The 20,672-nt window shown below is 34.0% G+C and overlaps 1 protein-coding gene and 1 pseudogene across 2 annotated transcripts; both read left to right on the plus strand.

Moving 5' to 3' along the window:
- Window positions 1-947: 947 nt before the first annotated feature.
- Window positions 948-3,382, plus strand: LOC143564310 (two-component response regulator ARR5-like). Its single transcript, XM_077051623.1, has 5 exons — window positions 948-1,111; window positions 1,223-1,302; window positions 1,398-1,475; window positions 2,837-2,907; window positions 2,999-3,382. The coding sequence occupies exons 1-5, from the start codon at window positions 1,012-1,014 to the stop codon at window positions 3,162-3,164; spliced, it is 495 nt and encodes a 164-aa protein (XP_076907738.1). The 5' UTR covers window positions 948-1,011; the 3' UTR covers window positions 3,165-3,382.
- A 13,746-nt stretch (window positions 3,383-17,128) lies between these two features.
- Window positions 17,129-18,787, plus strand: LOC143564311 (two-component response regulator ORR5-like; annotated as a pseudogene). The gene is made up of 5 exons (XR_013140846.1): window positions 17,129-17,263; window positions 17,372-17,451; window positions 17,850-17,927; window positions 18,136-18,206; window positions 18,306-18,787. The product of XR_013140846.1 is annotated as a two-component response regulator ORR5-like (transcript).
- The last annotated feature ends 1,885 nt before the right edge of the window (window positions 18,788-20,672 follow it).

Consider the following 20,672-nt stretch of genomic DNA (forward strand, 5'->3'; position numbering starts at 1 on the left):
ACTTATAAGCTAACTTATTTTTAATTCAAAGAACGATCCACCACTTGATCTTGTTATCCCTTCAAAAGCTAGGGGTGTATGCGGTTCGGTTAATAAGCGATATCAAATATGGGCTAAAATTTGCATAAAAATACATGAAATGAAGGTATAGCTACATGAAATGAATGCTTAAATATATGAAACTGAGATATTAGTACATGTAATTGAGATATAAATACATAATACATGAAACAGAGAAAAAAAGGCAGAAAAATATGATAAAAATGAAGAGTTCGGTGCGGTTCGGTTAACTTCGGTTCGGTTTCGGTTAACGATTAGTTTATTGCTCACCCCTATCAAAAACCATGTAAAAGACGTGACAAAAAAATATAATCACAGGGTGAAGCATATTGAGGGCCAGGGGTGGACCCGGTCAGTAGTGTAATTTTAGTCGTTTTTCGCTTGAAAATTTTTATACATACTGTAAATTCACCCGTTTTCAGCCAAAAATTTGAGTCAAGACCCCCTCGTTTTATGAATCTTTTTGTATACATTTTGAGCCTGAGTCTCCAACATTCTTGTCTAAGCTTTGTGTTATCGTATCTTGTAAATGCACAAATAAACAAACAGTTCTAACTTCTAACAATAAATATTCAAATAGTGTTAAAACTTTCTTTCTCGTGGAAGAAAGTTGGTCGGTTGCCAGTATGAAGTCAAGACGTGTGATTTGAAACATGAAAAAAAAAGGGTAAAATGGTAAACTAAATAAAAAGAGGAAAGCGGTGGGTCAGCCAGACAGAGACTATAACAATATTGGCATGTGTGAATATATTATAATATAATATAATATAATATAATATAATATATCATACCAGATCTCCCAAGATCCTTTCCTCCTTCCTGTCCCTTGGCCCTGTGTATACATACATACATACAACACACACCATATACCCTAACACAACATATTAATTATTAAGCATTTCATTTTCAAACAGTAGCCTACAACTTTACCTTTAATAATAATAATAATATATGGAGCAAGCTAAAGAGTTACTACATGTTTTGGCCGTTGATGACAGCAACATCGATCGGAAGCTCATCGAAAAGCTTCTCAAGGTCTCATCCTTCAAAGGTAGGTTTTGTTTACCGATATGAATCGTTTTTAATTTGATTTTATTATTATTATTATTTGTGGTTTTGGATTGAATGTTGATTATTATTATTATTATTATTGTTGTTGCAGTTACTGTTGTTGATAGTGGAAGCAGAGCGTTGGAGTACCTAGGGTTAGATGATGACACGTGTTGTTCTAAGCAATTTGATGTAAGTTTTGGTTTTATTGTTTTGATTATTAGATGGATGGTTAAGTTTATTAATATTGAATAATATTAATGATTTGAAATGTGTTGTTGATGCAGGATTTGAAGGTGAACTTGATCATCACTGATTATTCCATGCCTGGGATGACTGGATATGAACTGTTAAAGAAGATTAAGGTTTGTTTTTAGCCCTAATTTGTTTCAGTTTATAATTTTCTCTCAAATTATGTATTTTTACCACTAATTTTGAATCAATTTATGTGTTTTTGGACCTAATTTGTTTCAGTTTATAAGTTTCTATCCCTAGTTTTGTCTCAAATTATGTATTTTTAGCACTAATTTTGAATCAGTTTATGTGTTTTTAGCCCTAATTTTGTAAAATTATGTGTTTTTATTCTTAATTCTGTGTCCATTTATGTGTTTAAGCCCTATTTTTTTTCTAAATATATGTGTTTTTAGCCCTAATTTTGTCTTAAATTATTTGTTTTAAGCACTAATTTTGTCTCATTATATATTTTTATCCCTAATTTTGTAAAATTATGTGTTTTTATCTCTAATTTTGTCTCAAATTATGTGTTAATAGCCCTATTTTTGTCTCAATTTATGCATTTCTAGCCCTAATTTTGTAAAATTATGTGTTTTTATCTCTAATTTTGTGTCTATTTATTTGTTTTAAGCCCTAATTTCGTCTAAATTTATGTGTTTTTAGCCCTGATTTTGTTTCAAATTATTTGTTTTAAGCATGATTTTGGTCTTAAGTTATATATTTTAATCACTAATTTTGTCTCAATTTATGCATTTCTAGCCCTAATTTTGTAAAATTATGTGTTTTTATCCCTAGTTTTGTCTCAAATTATGTGTTTATAGCTCTGTTTTTGTCTCAGTTTATGTGTTTTTAGCCCTATTTTTTACTCAATATGATGTTTTTTTAACCCTAATGTGTTTCTATCTTTTACGCCCTGCTTGCGGTGCGCACATATAATGTATATATGTGTGAACCCTTGGGTGGGCAAAAGTAAAATTGCACTAATTTTGACGTTATTTTACTAATCACGTGAAAATAACGTTAAAAGTGGCGGAAGGTTAATCAGGCATCATGTGGTGGCGTTGATAGCCGAAAGACAAGGGCACATGCACCAATCAGCCGGTGTCCCGATGATTGAGTGTTATGTGTCTTATGTCCAAGGCTTGATTCAAAACTACTATCGAGCCGGGGGTCTCACCGGAAGCAGCCTCTCTATCCTTATGGGATAGAGGTAAGGCTGTCTACATCTTACCCTCCTCAGACCCTACCATAGCATTGCTATTGGTGGGATATACTGAGTACGATGATGATGATGATGTGTTTCTATCTTTTATTTTATCTTAGTTTATGCGATTTTAGCTCTGATTTTGTCGGTCGGTTCATGTGTTTTTATCCTCAACTTTTGTGTCAATTTGTGTGTTTAGCCCTAATTTTGTATTTTAATTTCAAAATAATTGGCACATGAACTTTATCAGCATTGTTATCTAACAGCAAAATGTTAATGAGTTGACAGAGTTCTTCGACATTGAAGGAGATACCAGTGGTTATCATGTCTTCCGAGAACATCATAACACGCATTGACCGGTAAGATTAATATCCATACATCATATTGTCATATGACAAGCTTAAAACATAGAGAGATCGTATTAATTTTGTTTTTAATTTGGGAATGCAGATGCTTGGAAGAAGGTGCAGAAGATTATCTGCTGAAACCAGTAAAGCTATCGGATGTTACACGTTTGAAAGATACAATTTTGAACACCAAGAATCGGTTGCCACTTTCGTGTCATATGAATGCATCCATGTCTCCCCCAGTTTCACCTGCACCCAAGCTTTGCTGATTGAATCTTGAAGCTGCACCTTTTTTTTACTAACAAACACTAGCAAGGAAATGAGATGGTAGGTTTTTTTGCAGTCGGATATTGTATATGTAGAAGCATATTTATGCATAAGGAAACAATATGGGCTGTTGTATGTTTGTGTGATTATTTTCACAAAGCATTACCTTTTTTTGTTGATGAATATAAGTTATGACCTAGAACAACCTTTTTTGTGTCAAAAGCGGGTGTGTTTGTTTAAACTACCATTTGTGATGTGTGGGGTGTTACTTTGAAAACCTTGGAACACTTATGTATTGCTCGTTAATGAATGAGGTTTGGACGCGAGTAATAAATGTGGTGTAAAACTGATGTTCTACTAGGCGACTCGGTTACTAGCAGCCGGAATTCATGATGAAAAGTCGAATTTAACTATTTAACTTTGAACTATTGGTTTTTGTTCAATGTTGGTTTTTAACCTTTCTGTCCATTTCTTTGTAATTTCTCATTGATAGTATTTATTTATTATTACGTTGATGTTAAAAAAAACGTAGTTTAAGTCTGGTTAAAGGGCAACTACTTTATTCAACTAGATTACATATTGTGTGAGTGTTATTTATTACCCTTTTTTAACGTACTTAGTGCAATTGGCTGTTAGGAGACACCGAAAGGCTTACCACCCACTTTATTCAAGTTCGAAGTCTATAACAATTTTGTTCTCCTTTATTGGAATTGAACGGATACCCCCATGAGGTTTCCGCATAATTCTTGTCACATGCGGGTTTCGAATCCGGTACATCCCTCTTGCCTCACTCTTAACTTAGATAACATTTACCAACCATTCACTGACTTAGCATTAACTTTTACGAGTATTCAATTTGAATCCTATTATTATGTGTTTTCAAAAGTTGAAATTATTTTTAATGATCTCCATTCTTACATAAATCATAATCTCCTCTTTTAAATATAAAATCAAAAACTAAATCATAACAAATATATTTTATGAAGTAAGTAATATGAAATAATTTATTAGTCATAAAGATTTGACAGAATCCTATAGCTTTAGAAAAACAAAAATCGAAAAGGACACAGCGTATCTTTTTTGAGAGGCAATTAAACGTGGGATTATTTAACATGTAGTCAAAGTCCAAAATCTTTGTAAAGTCAACAAACATCCACACTCGGACTTGTTAATAATTTTCAAGGCCACACAATGGGTCCGTTTGACCAAAACAATTAAATATTCAACTTTGACCAACTCGTGCCGAACACGTAATTGAATGCGTCCGCCAGTGTCCAAATAATCGTTAAAAAAGTCAATCTAAACTTTAGCTTGATAGCGATTGCGGAATATCACGTCTGTTAACTTCTTTATCTGATTCGTCAAGCTCAATAATCGGCTTCCGGTTTTTATAAGGTTCATTTTGAAGCGGAAGACCCAAATAAGTGTAAAGGAATGAATCCAGTTAGCAACGCATAATGTAAGCATAATATCAATTTGATTTGTACCGATTTCTAACCCCATAAGCCTTACTTTTCCGAAAGTTCAGTCTAAGATCCAACAAAACTAAAGTCGCTATTCTCTCTATTTATAGAAAAATGTTGATATATTGTATAATAAACTACCTACTTCTAGCAAGACAATATTTTATGCGTTATGATAATTTGCAAAAGTAATTTAAAGTTATATTCTTTAGAGTGACACTTTTCTAAAATTAAAAGAATAGTAGTCAAGTATCTAATTTATAACTTTCACTATGTTAAAGAATAGTCAAGTATCTAATGTCTTTGTCTACAAAAGGTCTGATCTAATGAATCGTGTATAATCTAAAAATTTGTGTTTATTTATTTATACTTTTCTAGAAGCCAACCGTTTGAAAAATATTCTTTGTCTTCGCTTAAAAAGCATTATTTGACGACTCGGTCACTAACGGTGACCGGTACAGTGAAAAAGATGATTGACTAGAAGACTGAAATAATATATAAATATTTTTAAGAGACTATAATACTATTTAAGAACAATACAATAGCAAAGTGAAAATAATATCAACCAAGTATTTTCATGCATGTTCATGAATATGTGGTTATTTTTTAATGGCTATACACAAAGTCACAAACTCATTTACTCTCATACTACTTTCGTTCACAACCCAACATAATCAGACTATTTATTATAAAAATAATTTCTTTAACTTTTACATATACAAACAACTAAATCCAAATTTTACACTTTCATTCACAACTCAACCCAGCTAAACATTAAAAAACATTTAGTATATTTTTTTTAAACAACCAATATTATTGAATCAACTAGAACAATCAACTAGCAAGATACTCGTTTAAAAACATTTTGACGCGTTATGACAATAGCGAGCACGTAACAATAAAGTAAGTATTTTCATACATGTTCATCAATATGTTGTAACCTATATAACTATTTATTGTACTTATTCGTTATTAATAGGGATTTTAAGCTATGTTAATTATGGGTATTATGATCTCTTAGTTAAGGATTATCATTGTTTTTACATATGCATATGTTTTTTTCTCTTGGATATTGATTATGAAGTTATTTATGTTGAACATTTCTAGGAAATCGGTCACAAATCACAATAATATTAAAATATATTAATAAAATTAACAAAAGATTATTCTCTTTATACATTTGGAAAATTGTAGTACGGGTACCATATACGTAGTCAAACGAAATATAATATGAGATGCATATGTAGACCAAACTTGATTCCTACTCTCGTGTTTGACCCGTGCTTGAATCATGAACTCTGAACAATCTTCGACAAATGCTTTTGTTCCTTTATGCAGATCCTTTGCTTCACTCGTTGAGGTAAGTTGGGTTGGTTGATCGTGATGAAACCGGATCTGAACCACGTTGACCATCGTTTGGCTCATGCTGACCAATACCTGAGCATCACCTCCGAAGTACCTGTTTACAAGAATGAACAAACAAAAGTTGACGGTTGTGGCTGAGGATTCGTGTTCAACACGGGTCTCTAAAACAGATTTTGAGCCTTTGTCTCACATGGTACAACAGCCGAACAACCGAAGTAGTATGTACTGCCGAAATTAACCTAGTACCTGAACCATAGTTGAATGGAGCTAGAGATCGAGAGAGTTGGAAACATTTGTTGATAATATGAGTTTTTTGTGTTATGAACTTATGGTAGAGTGACCTCATCTTGACACACAACACACATGCTTGAAGGTGGTGACACTTGTCACACACTCTTGCATGGACGCCACTTGTGATGCATGCACATGTCTTGGTGAAGCAAGTTGGTGACACTTGTCACGCATTCGTATTACCTCGTAAAGCATGTTGGTGACACTTGTCAACATACTTTGCAATGACTACACATATCATGCATGCATAAATGCCTGACACAAGTCATCAACACTTGGCGTGCATGCAATCTTTGACTACACTTGGCATGCAACACATGCATGCCTTATACATGACATAAAACAAAAACACTAAGGCGGCCCCGGCCCGTCCCATGCATATCGGGTGTTATGCACCCTTACTAATGCCATTGAATGTGTCTTGTCACACAAAAATATAACCCCGTGAGTTCTCACTTATAAGTAACTCATAAGTTTATCATTATATCAATATGACTATATGAGACAAATTCATTTACCCATTTCACCAATATTCAATTCTTAAAGACACAAGTTAAAGTATAAATATCGCAACTATACTCTTCAAACACGTTAATAATTAGTAATTTATAAACAAAAAAGATACTAATAAATATTATTTTTTCCAACAGCATTTTTATTGGATGTTGCTTTCGACCCCCCCCCCCCCTAAAGATATGTACGTGTGTAGTTTTTTTTTCTTTTTTGTTTTTTTGCTTTTGAATTATACCTTGAAATTCTTCATGTTCCACCGTAAAGTCATATCACTGGTTCGCATAAAATGAACTACTAAAATGTTTGCAAGGGTTTAATTGTGTTCAAACTCTTTAATTGTATTGTACATACATGCTTTACGAAATTGAAATTAAACTGATGATCGATTTAAACGATTTCAAAGTTCAAACTAAACCACTAGACATAAATCATTAAAATTGCCACAATCTACAATTATTTGTGTTTTTCAAGAATTTCATTCAACATACAATAACCCACTAAGCCTATATGAAAATGATTATTCACGTTGCAAACACGTAACATGAAAAGAAAAAAAATTGTGCGGTTTTTATACTTAAAAAGGACGTTGACTTGTGATTAATATCGAGAGAGGTGTATACATGAAATATTTTAACAAAGTTCGTTGTTGGTTTGTTTTATTTTTGTTCATTTTTCTATATCTTAGTTGACAGGGTGTTAAAACTGATATTTGTGATTTAAAGAATCATATAACTTGCTTTTTAAGAAGTTTAATTAGTAATTACACTATTGACCGACAATGGTTAAAAATGATATTTGTGATTTAAAGAATCATATAATTAGTTGTTTAAGAAGTTTAATTAGTAATAACATTATTGACCGATATCGAATAGTTATCTTTCTGGTCTATCGTGTAGTCATACACTTATATGCTTTCGCTAAACATCTTTTCATGTACTTGTCTTTGTATGATTATGATCGTTAGAGAATCATCAAAAAAGAGTCTTATATTGTGGAATAATTTCACTAACATGCGGTTATGATTTGTTGAAAATCTTTCTTTACCGTAGCCAGATTAAATCATAACAAATGCTTATCTTTTATGACACATATTTATAGTTTTCAAGAGACTATACCTTTTAAAATAATTCTAATATCGAGTGAGCATAAAAAAATATTTTTAAAGAGAAAGCGACGATATTACAATTATGACATCTGGTAGTCGTTAACTACTTTGATAAGTGTTTATTTATAGAGAAAATTCCTAAAATGTCCCTGCTTTTTTATTCACTGTAAGTATTTATTTAATCTCATAATTTTTTCATGAATCACACGCTCACACATCCTAAATCTACTTCTATATTCACATAAATTTGTTATAATAAGAATTGAACTATCACCTATAAAAAGAGACTTCACATTTTCAAAACATTGGTAGTATTGGATACAAACTCAATTGATCATTTGATCACGCAATCTCTTAATATTCATAAGAAATAACATTGATTAGTAAAATAACATATAAAAGAGTGCTTAGCGACCATTTTCTTCCTCTTGCCCAAAAGGTCACAAATCCATATAATTGATGTATTTGACCGTCACTCTTTTTCGTTTATAGTAATGAACATATATATGGTTGCAAGATAAATTTAAACGTTTGAAGCTTGAATTTTAGGTATAATATTTGATAAAACACAAGCATACAAGGTTCAATTCGGTTTCAAAAACACGTTAACTGAAATTATAACTAAACTGTCGGTTTATCATATTCACTTACCATAACCGTCAGATTTGTTCAGTTACGGTTCGATTTTTAGTTATGGTTTTTGCTCATCCCTAGTTCAAATTGTTGTACATAATGTGAAGAACATCCGTAGACAAAGGAGCATGTACTTACCTCGTGTGAATTAGCACTCATGATTTGGTGCAACCGGGCAGTCTTCTGAGATGCCCCATACGAGTGCAAAAATAAAGTCCCTCATATATACTTTTTTTCCTCAAAGATCTTCGATAGTTATGGCAACAACAAACAAATACAAAGTTATTGTAGCAATAAACAAATACGAAATAAAGTTAAAACAATAAAAAAACAATGTTAGACTAATCGAGAAGTTCTCTTAGCATTATTCGAAACAAAGTTGTGGACTAATTATTCACAACTGATACTATTTAATATATTCATATCGATAGCTATCATTGGCGTATCATTAAGTCGTTCTCGATAAAACCTATTGTGGACCATTGGGTTGAAGAGTAAAGACTCAAGTCTAATGGACTAATTGTTAATTTATGAACTACATTGTAGGCTAACTTGTGTAACTTCTAACTTCAATTCTTAACTATTAAGTATTTAAACAAGTAACTAGTTGTGGGCTTAAATAAGTGGGCTAATTTCTCTTTTTTTTTAAGAAAAAAAATATGGTCCGTACTTAGAAATAGGCCATGAATTGCCCATAATTTCTTTTTTCCTTTTTAAGAAATAACTAGGATTTAGGCCCGCGCTTCGCGACGGGACCATTGAATCGCAAAAAAAACATACGTAAAAATATTAAACCACGAACGCGTTGCGAGTTGACGTGAATTCATCCTGTATCAGGTTACAACATTGAAACTATAAAAAAGAAATAAATTTTTCAATGCCAAAATAAAACAAATTATCATATGTAAAACCAAAAAACCGGAACATTATAGTTGTGAACCGATGAAAAATTTGTTAGTATCAGTGGCACAAACATAAATTCGTAAACATGAATTTGTAAGGAAAAAAAACACATTTTAAAGGTGCAAACGTCGAAGCATGGATATAAAAACATGTGATGACGGGATTTTTTTAAATCATGATAAAACATTCGATCATAGTAAGACCAACTATAAGAAATACGAAAGCAAAGTTAAAAAAATAGTTTAGCCGACCAATAAAACATGTAAAACCGACATTTACCCAAGTTTAAAGTTTGTTAAATTTTTTTAATTAGTTGAAAAAAAAAGGTAACTAAAGATAATAAAAACCAAGTGATAGTGTGTAAATCTCTGTGTATTTTTTTTAAGTTATTATATATAAAAAAGTTAATTAATAAGAATAAGAAAATAATATATAATAAAATATTATTAAATAGAATAGTAAATTGAATAGTGTTTTGGTGAGGGGGGAGAAAATCCCTTTTTAATATATATAGAAATTATGACCATAACTTAGAAATGGGCCATGAATTTAATCTTTTTTTTTATTCAAACATCACCACTACGTATGGAAGGCAGGCAAGCAAAGCTTATTTCAGGTCTCCTTATTCAGACAAATTTATGGCCCTAACTTAGAAACGGGTCATTAATTGCCCATAATTTTTGTAAAAAATATGGGCCACTCTTAATAACAGGCCTTAATCGATAGTTGAGACCTGACCTACTTTAATTGGTCGGCCCGCCTTAGATGTAACGATGGCCCATATGCGTGCTTTCACTCTTATGGATTTTTTATAGGTATATAAAAATAATTTGGGTGTATTTGACAAGCCAAATAAAATAATGCCTTCAATAATTAAAACGTATTTTTTAACGAAATTATAGAGAAAAAACAAGACACTCGGATTCCTTTAGGTGAAAAATAGGCCTAAGTCATCATATAAACGGTCTTAATGAGTTAATGGTGTATTTTTTCATGTAGTTAATGAGTAAAGACTTTGTCGGGTACATTATACTAGTTTGTATCCTGTTGTGATTTTTATATATTTACATTTGCCGTACAAAATAATATATATATTAATTTATCAACAAAAAGTTGATAGTCATCTAGGAGGATTTGATTGGATGATGTTAGAGACACCACCCAAAAATGAAAACACACACCCACTACGCGGCTTATCGTCCGATCCGCCGAGGATCACCCTCTTTTGTCTTATTATGTTAACTGCTTTTGTCTTATTATGTTTGTACCAAATACGCGGCTTAGTGGTCGATCCGCCGTTTATCGAGTACACGTCAACATCGGCAGATCAAATCCGTCGTAAACCGTACCTAATACGCCGAGGATCGATCGATCCGCCGCTGATCAAGTCAATAATTTAATTTTGGCACATCCGTCTCCCTTTCTCTACATATATCATGCTCATTTCTCATTTTTCATTGTAGACAATATTTTTCGTTGATTAGATATAGAAAGTATTTGTGTTTTGTGTTTGTTAAACTATAATGGATTTATATGATATTTTGTTTGGTGACGGGAACGACGAGCAGTCGGGTTACGCATACAACGATCAGCCGGAGCAGTCGGGCTTGCCAGATTTGAATGAACTTCCCGACTTGAACCATGAGCCGGGGTATGGAAATATCGAGCAGTACGACTTACCAAATCCTGACCAGGTTATTTAGTGTGTTTATATAGTACAACAACGCGTTAGTTATTTTTTAAATATTATACGTTGTCTTGCCAAAATATTTTTTATCAGGGGTATATCATATACGGAGGTAGTCACCCTTCGTGGCCGGAGGATAATAGGACATCGTCTAATACATATGAGGCCAGAGTCGAGGAGTCTTATGGTCAGTCTTCGCAGCAGTTACATGTAAACGGTCCGTATTATGGAACTCAGAATTCGTACCAGTTACCTTTAGGAGAGCAACCATACATGTCAAGACCAGTCACGAGCAACGTCGTTGATGGCATTCAAGAGGGTCACCGCGAAGGAGGCGATGACGATGTTGATGATGATGATGATGATGATGATGGTGATCGTTTCATACGGGAGACGTCATTTTCTTATGTAACTAATAATGTATGACCTGTTTTTTTTTTTTTTTAAATTATTATTATTCTTTTTCAACACGTTACTAAATATTACTTTATTCACATTGCTTCATATCAGTATTTTGATTCGGTTGCTGAGTTGGTGGATTGGGTTAAGAAGACAGGACATGAGCATGGTTGTGTTATCTCAGTCCAACGTTCAAGGGAGATAAGTGTTGAACTTGTATGCAATCGACGTGGGGAACCAAAACTCAAGGGAACGGTGAGGCATACCAGGAGTATTAAAAAGGGTTGTCCATTTAAACTTGTCGGGAGGTACAACGCGCCAGGTGGTTGTTGGAAGCTAGAGGTTATCAACGAGACGCACAACCACGATCCCGTTTTGTTTGAGGAGGGGCACCCGACACTAAGAAAACTGACCGACGAGGAAATTGATATGGTTGCGATGTTGCATAGGCAGCGTCTGAGGCCTGCTAAAATTAAGTCAGCCCTAAAGAAAAGCTTTCCCGGTAACAAATGTATTACTAGGGATATAAACAACGTCGTGAAGGTTCTTCGTGACCAAGATAAAATTGGTGACACCCCCATGCAGGTACTTGTTGTCAGAATATTATTATTTTGTAGGTGTCTTTTTAATATATATTATTTTGAATATATATTGTTTTGTTTTATCATATATAAAAAATATATATTCTGTAAGATTTAATAAGAATATTTAATAATATCATTTTATTATAATAATCATGTTTAATAAGAATATTTGTAATATTTATTAATTGTTTGTTAAACCCAACGTAGGTACTTGAAAACTTTCTTCAAACCATGGGTTTACCTTTTACACATGGGAAAATCCTTCCACCGATAGGACGGAGAATGTTTTCTTTTCTCACGAGAAGTCGCATACCATGTGGCGTGCGTTCCCAGATTTGTTGCTGATTAACACGACGTACAACACCAACATGTACAAGTGGCCGTTCGTTCAGTTTGTTGGTGTGACGTCGACATCAAAGTCTTTCTGTATTGCGCACGCAGTTATCTTTAGGGAGCAAGAGTGTAACTTCACATGGGCCCTTGAACGCCTTAAAGACATGCTCGTCGACTACAGGGAGCCGCGCGTCATCCTGACTGACAGGGACCAAGCCTTGATGAATGCCTGTGAAACAGTTTTTCCCAATGCTACCAAAAACCTTTGTAAACATGATTTTAGATTCTAGTTGTACATTGCCTAAATTATTTTTTTTATTATTTGTTTGTAGAGGCTTGGTATTATATTTGCGACAACTGGTTGGTACGATACAAAGAAAAGTTCGTGTCGTGCTGGACTGAAGACCGACTAAACTTCGGCGAGCATACAACAAACAGAGTAGAGGGCCAACACACAAACTTGAAGAGACACCTTTCGGGGTCGAACAATTCGCTATACTCTATTGCGGCGTTTGCCCTTGAAGTCGTGAATTCCCAAATGGAAGAAATCAGTGCGACCCTTGAAGACTCCCGTGTTAGGGTCAAGACCATCAGTTGACTTTGTTTGAAAAACTACATAACAGGGTGTCACTTTTTGCTATCGCTAAACTTGACAAAGAGCTGACCTTGCTTGACACATTGCTAGATACGGGGGCGGAGTGCGACTGCCGGGTACAAACATCATGGGGCTTGTCGTGTGCTTGTAAGCTTAACTAGCACACTATTAACAATATACGCATTCCATTAAAAGACATAGACCCCTTTTGGAGGAAGCTCGATTTCAGTCCGGCGTCTGTTAGACACGAAGAACCAGTCTATGAAGTGGAAGTGGAACATGTGAAAAAACAAGTTCTAGGACTAAACAACCGAATGCAAAAAAAAGTCTATTCTCAAAGATAATGTCTGTTCTTCCTGGGAAATCAAACTAGGAGGAGCCTGATAAACGAGACAACCTTAGGGGGCGTCCAAATCTAAACCAACAAGCCAAGAAAAGAGATACCCCTAGATAGAGCTCGTACTCCCCGTCCCCGTCAACTGATACCTACAGACACAAGGTCGTACTCCCCTTCCCCGACAACTGATCCCCACAGACACAACTCCTACGCCCCCTCCCCGTCATTTGATCCCCACAGACACAGCTCCTACGCCCCCTCCATGTCTTTTAATCCCCACATACACAGCTCCTACGCCCCCTTTATGTCACGGAAACCAACACCCGAAGCCCCCACCCAATCGTTGTCGCGTTCCCAATCTCAGTCACATGCCCGGTTTAAGATACCTAAACCACCGAAACGCTCATCTAAAAAGCATGAGACTCCAACCGACCTTGGTTTTCCATTACTGCGTGACCCTAAGGGCGTCCCAATCATAGAATGTTATAGGCACCTCATTCCCACGGGGGCATACCCATTCATTTCAGGAATAAAAGATGTAAGGCCAGATGGTAATTGCGGTTTCAGAGCAATCGTTGTCGGCTTAGGCATGCGTCAACATAACTGGAAGGAGGTCAGAGCAAGCATGAGGAATGAGATGGTCACCAACAAATCCCGGTGGAGCGAAAGGTTGAACTACGAGGTAACCGGTAATTATGACACGGTTCGTGATTCGCTGGACTACTCAACGTCTGCTTTATTCCAGCAAAAGAGTAGGTGGTTTAAGTTACCTGGGCACGGACATGTAGTGGCTCAGATGTATGACTGTGTTTTAATCAACCTCCATCTGACCTACAGTTAGAGATGGGCAAAAAAACCGGTTGGTGAACCGGTTCAACGGTTTAAACCGAAAATCGGTTTTTGTAAAAACCGGTTATTTAAAAACCGGTTTGACCGGTTTAGTAACCGCTGGTTCGTATATCGGTTACAAGTTCTAGAGAAAAAACCGGTTACTGAACCGGTTAGGGAAAAAACCGGTTAATTTTAAAACCGGTTATTATGAAAAAAACCGGTTATTAACCGGTTATTTTAAAAAAAAACCGGTTAATTAAAAAAACCGGTTATTAACCGATTTCTAAACCGGTCCTAACCGGTTAGACCGGTCCGAGTTTTGCACCAAAAAAACCGGTTAATAAACCGGTCCGGTTATTTAAAAACCGGTTTTTTTCCAGGCCAAGAAAAACCGGTCCGGTTATTAACCGAACCGGTTTTTTAAAAAAAACCGATTTGTGCACCTCTACCTACAGTGAGAGTTACTTCCCAATGAGAATGAGTCCAAAACCACTATCTCAGATTCCGGTAATAGTAATGTTAAATGTTAAGGATAATCATTGGCTCAACATACAGTTAGAAGGGAATTTTCCCGTGCCGTTACCAGCACGTCAATGGGAAGGATACGCCAACGAAGCGGCGCACGAATGGAGGTCTTTGTACGAGGATCGTATAAAAGAGTATATGCAAATAAGGGAAACTTGGCGAGTGCAAACTGAAGAGCCAGTTTATTTAGGATGATTTGTAAAATGTTTGAGATGTTTTGTATTATTAGCAATAATTAGGGTTAAAATGTTTGTGTTATTAAATAAAAATAACTTGATAAAAAAATTATTTAAAAATATAAAACTTGATATTTAAAAAATATAAAATATGATAAAAACTTAAAAATAATATGTTTATTTATAAAAATAAAACATGATAAAAACTTAAAAATAATATGTTTATTTATAAAAATAAAACATGATAAAATCTTAAAAATAATATATTTTATAAACAAATATATCTGATAATATGTTTATTTAAAAATATAAAACATGATAAAAAATTATTTAAAAAATATAAGATATGATATTTAAAAAAATTCTTTCGTTAATTTATATTTTTTAAATAATTAAATATATCATGTTAAAATATATATTTTTTTAAAAAAATATAAAATAATACCAGTACTATTAAAAATTAATAAATATCTTCAAAAAGTAGATCGTATCCGCCGCTTAGGGGTCGATAAGCCGCGGATTGCCGTTAAACACAACCCTAACCCCCCCCATCAGTTTACACATTCCATCTCTAACAAACACCACATTTGACACTAAAACTTTAATTTGCCTTCCCCCTAGTGTCCCGAACTTCGTCACCAACTCCGACTCGGCAACAATAAGGTAACTAAGTTTTACTCTATTTTAATATAGGTGTTCACTTAGATTACGGGTTTACGGGTTTGTTAATCAAACTGGTTGATTTAAGGGTTTGGATTAATGGATGGATAGAAAACGGGTTTGGGTTACGGGTATGATGTTTAACGGGTTTGGGTTTGTGATAAACGGGTTTGGGTTACCTTGTTCGATTGCTCTTGATTTAATTAGTGGATTCGTGATTAGAGACTCTGTTATTGCTTATTTTATAATTTTGGTTTCGTTTGAGTTCAAATCAAATTTAGAGTGAATTTGATTATGATATGAATTGATAATTGGATAGTGTTTGTGTGGATTGTGGTTTGGATTTGGATTTAGCCGAAACAGAGGAATGGTTTTGGCTTAACGGGTGGAAATTCAGGGCCCCGAGTTTGACGGTTTTCAGGTACGTTATATTTTATCGTTAATTTTCTTTTTTGTATCTTCGTCTTATTAACGTTAACTTATCGTGTTCATAACAGCCACCGCAGCGCGTTCCGCGTACACATCGCGCCGTGCGTTTGGATCCGGCCACTGACTCCCGGCTACGGAGACTAGAGCGTCACGTGTCACAGATGCGCGATCAGATAACTTGGATAGTTGGTTGTATGTCTGCCCAGCAGCATGGAGCCCAGTACATGGTACCAGCGCCACATTTCGACGAGGGGGGAGCGATGATGACGCGGGTGGTGCAGCATTTTAGATTTGTTTTTTGTATGCTGTTACTTTTTCCCGAATTCGTTTGGTTTTTTTTTCGAACTCGTAATGTATTAATTATTATTATTTTATAAATCTAGTCATGCGTTATGCTTAAAATTGTTGTTTCGTTATTAGTTTAAAACCGACAAAAATTCTGTTACCACACCTGACATACAAAAAAAGAAAACATACATAAGTCGTTATTATTATATAAATCTCGTTCCTTTTCACCCGACATACAAAATTGTTGTTTCGTTGTCACATTCCAAAACCGATCAAGAAACGGTTACACCCGAGCCAAAAAAAGCAAACCAAACAAAACAAAAATAAGGGGTAAATAAAACAAAAGACAACAAAATGACAAAATCATAATAAAATAACAAAAAAGACAGCTGAAGGACAAAAAAAACACAACTTTCAAAAACATCCAAGCCATAAACGGCGGATCGACCGATCCGTAGCTTAATGGGTGGGTGTTTCCAAAACACACCATGGTGTATCTAAAAAAACCATTTGATTTGGTGGATCAGGTGTACGATCTCCAAATCCAATATCCACCCACTTCCCAATTCATTTTCTCATATATTTTAAACGTAAAAAAACAAAAAAATAAAAATATTTTACGGTTGTTGGTTTCAACTTTCAAGTCAAGACGTATGATTTGAAACATGAAAAGGGCGAAATAGTAATTTGACACGGCTGTGGGCCAGCCCCGACATGGTTGATTATGCCATTTAGATTTCCTGAGATTTTGCAATATCTTCAAGATCCTGTCTCCTTTTATTTCCCTTTATATATAAACACATATATACATATCTCTTCATCCAAACACATATGTTCAACCATTTCTAAGCACACAAAAAAATCACTAGTTTCAGTCGTCAATGGAATCAATAACAACTCAAGAGTTACATGTTCTTGCTGTTGATGACAGCAATATTGATCGGAAGGTGATCGAGAAGTTGCTTAAGGTCTCATCTTTCAAAGGTAGCCTTTATTATTTGTTTGTGGATATGAATTGTTTTTTAATTTGATTTGATATTGTTTTTTTTTAAATGGTTTTGGATTAAAAATTGATTATTGTTGCTGTTGCAGTTACTGTTGTGGATAGTGGACGTAGAGCTTTGGAGTACCTTGGGTTAGATGATGACACGTGTTGTTCTAAGCAATTTGATGTGAGTTTATATTTGTTTCTTGTATTCATTGTTATTGATTGACAGAGGTGCATAAAATGGTTTAAAATCTAAAACCGGTTCGGTTTGGTTAATAAAAGTCAAAACCGGTTTATGATGTGTTTCGTTTCGGGTTGAATTCGGTTTCTTGACATGTTATGATCGGTTTTGGTTCGGGGTTTGACTGTTTTTGGCCGGTTTTGGTTTGGTTAACCGGTTTGAAACGGTTTTGGTGGTGAAAATTACAAACCAGTTACGAATCTACGGTTTCAACCCAGTTTGAAACGGTTTCGGTGGAGAAAATTACAAACTAGTTCCGAGTTAACCGATTCCTTTGCCCACCTATATTGATTGAAGTTTAAGAAATAATTTCATTAATTTCAAATATGTTAATGATGCAGGATTTGAAAGTAAACTTGATCATGACGGATTACTCTATGCCCGGTATGACCGGATTCGAGCTTTTGAAGAAAATCAAGGTTTGTAACCTTATTTATATCTTATTTAATGAGGGGTGGCAGCGTAGCGCTTATCCACCGCTTATCCACCTCTCTGTTGTAATTGGAATCCATTTATTTATTTAATATATGAAATTAAAAAAAATAAAAAATAGAAGATGATAATTTTATTTTTTTTATTGATTTGGTATATGAAATTAAATCTAACAAAATGTTAATGATTTGACAGAATTCTTCAACATTGAAGGAGATACCAGTAGTTATCATGTCTTCTGAGAACATACTAACACGAATCGACCGGTAAGATTAATATTCATACATCATATAGACATAGTCACAAGACAAGCTCAAAACATGAATAATATTGAATTGATTTTGTTTTGAATTTGTTGATGACAGATGCTTAGAAGAAGGTGCTGAAGATTATTTACTTAAGCCAGTAAAGCTATCGGATGTTAGACGATTGATACGATTTTGAAAACCGAAAACACAGAAAAACAATCCGAGTTGAGGAAGAGGAAGAGGAACGATGATCGATTGCCCGTGTTGCCATCTTCGCTTTCGTGTCATAAAAATGTGGCCGTGTCTCCACCTGCCTCACCTCCACCCAAGCTTTGCTAAATTATTGTTGAAGATTGTACTTTTTTGACCAACACTAGCAAGGATTTGAGATTGTAGTTTTTTTTGTAGTTTAATTATTGTACATGTAACATGTTGTCCCAACAATTTTGAGACTAGGAAACAATATGGGATGTTGTATGTTTGTGTGATTGTCATACATAACTCATGCTGTTGATGAATATACCAAAGGTTGTTTAATGAGATTGCTATCTTGTGACAATACCTTCTTTTTGTAAAGTGTATTTTACTCTTGTTCAATATCTATTTGTTCTACAATATCATATACAAATATTGTGTATCATTGAGAATCAAGTTCTATTATTCTATAGCAATATTTATTTCCCAAGGAAAAAATTTTAGGAGTGTTAAGAAAGCATACTATTATACTTGTATGAGATATTTGGTTAATGGGTTGGGAAACCTAACATAAAAGTCATTGGAAAGGCTCCTTGAATGGTCTATTCATAAAATCAATTTTTATATAAAAAATAATTATATTCTAATTAGAGTTGGTTTATAATATCAATCACTAATACAAGTTGTGATGTATTAGTCAATGACTCAATGATGTAGTTACATAAAAATCAAATCTGTTTATAACGTGTTTATAAAATCAATCGCCGATACAAGTTGTGTAACGCATTAGTCAACATTGTTAAAAACTTAAAATCATAAATAGTATGTTCCAAACTTATTAAGTATATTTTTAGCAAAGGAAGCAAATCATGAAAATTATAAACAAGCATATCACTTTACTTTTAACTTTGTTTATAATTTATCAAGATAGGATAATATAATTTTTATTGAATAATTGCCATTTCCTGACATAGTATAATTTGGATTTGGATTTGCAATTTGTATTTGATAAACTGAAAGTATTTTTAATGATATCCATTATCTTTCCTAACTTTCTCCTTTAATACTCAATGAAATCATACACCAAATCAAAAAAGTTTATTTTATGAACAAAATAATATTAATTGATTTAATAGTCATAAAGATTTGACAGAATCCTAAGCTTGGAAAAACAAAAGAAATCAAAAAGGACCCACCGTAATCTTCTTGAGGGGCCAGCTCTTTTGGAAGTTTAAGGGAAATTAAGGTGGGATTATTTAACATGTAGTCAAAAGTTCAAAATCTTTGTAAAGTCAACAAACATCCACACTGGGACTTGTTAATCATTTTCAAGAACATACAACAGGCTTGACCAAATCAGAAAATTAATTAACTTTGACTAAGTCGTACAAGATACATACATAGAAAGTTGGAACATCCATATATATAGGGGTGTTTGGAATTGCTTATTTTCATCAATTTATAACTTATAAAATTTTTGAAAAGTAATAACGTGTTTGGGATTGCATATAATGTGAGAAAAAAAGTTTCATAAGTTACAATGTTGTAACTTATTAACTTAATGAAAAGTTATAAGGTGGCAAAATAAGAAATCCCAAACACCCCCATAATATATATAATTTTAAAGGCAAGGACCCATTAAACGAGTTACCGGTTAAATTAATCACATCCGGATATACTCCTTTTTCGATTTAGAGAAAACCCTCACTTAAGGTCAACATCCATGAACACCTGCGCTAAATGCTCGACAGTGCAGTCAGCAGTGAGGTAAAACTCACTCAGTTCAGGAATCTAACTAGTGAAAACAATCTAATTGCCTAACATAAAAGTGTGTAAATGGATATTTGGCTAAAAAAAATTAGAATTGCCTAGTCTCTCATCATCACCTGGTTTCGCCAAAACTAAATGATGAAAACATGAATCAAACCTGGATCAAATTGAACACCAAATCTCTCCTAACACTCAACCACCGGCTCATTGACGAAACATCCATCTATGATATACATGTTACAAAAACAAAATACACGAATAATAGTAATAAAACGAAGAAGAAAAAGGGTGTCGAAAGCTTTTGAAGATACAAAGAAGTCATGGATGGATCCGGTGTTTGGCTATGGAGGATATAGACACCCTTTCAAATATATAGTTTTCTTTATAAACTTCTAATATATTATGCCTAAAGACCCAAGTGTCATGTCTATAATTTTTTTAGTGCCCCGAAACCAACTTTTTGAACCTAACTTTCCAAGCCAAGTTTAACTTTGTTTTGAAAAATAACAATTAAGTCCA

The sequence above is a fragment of the Bidens hawaiensis genome, unplaced genomic scaffold, assembly GCF_021521415.1.
Source record: "Bidens hawaiensis isolate Kalapana, Puna unplaced genomic scaffold, B.hawaiensis_p1.1 tig00021984_1, whole genome shotgun sequence".
In the NCBI taxonomy this organism is placed as follows: domain Eukaryota; kingdom Viridiplantae; phylum Streptophyta; class Magnoliopsida; order Asterales; family Asteraceae; genus Bidens; species Bidens hawaiensis.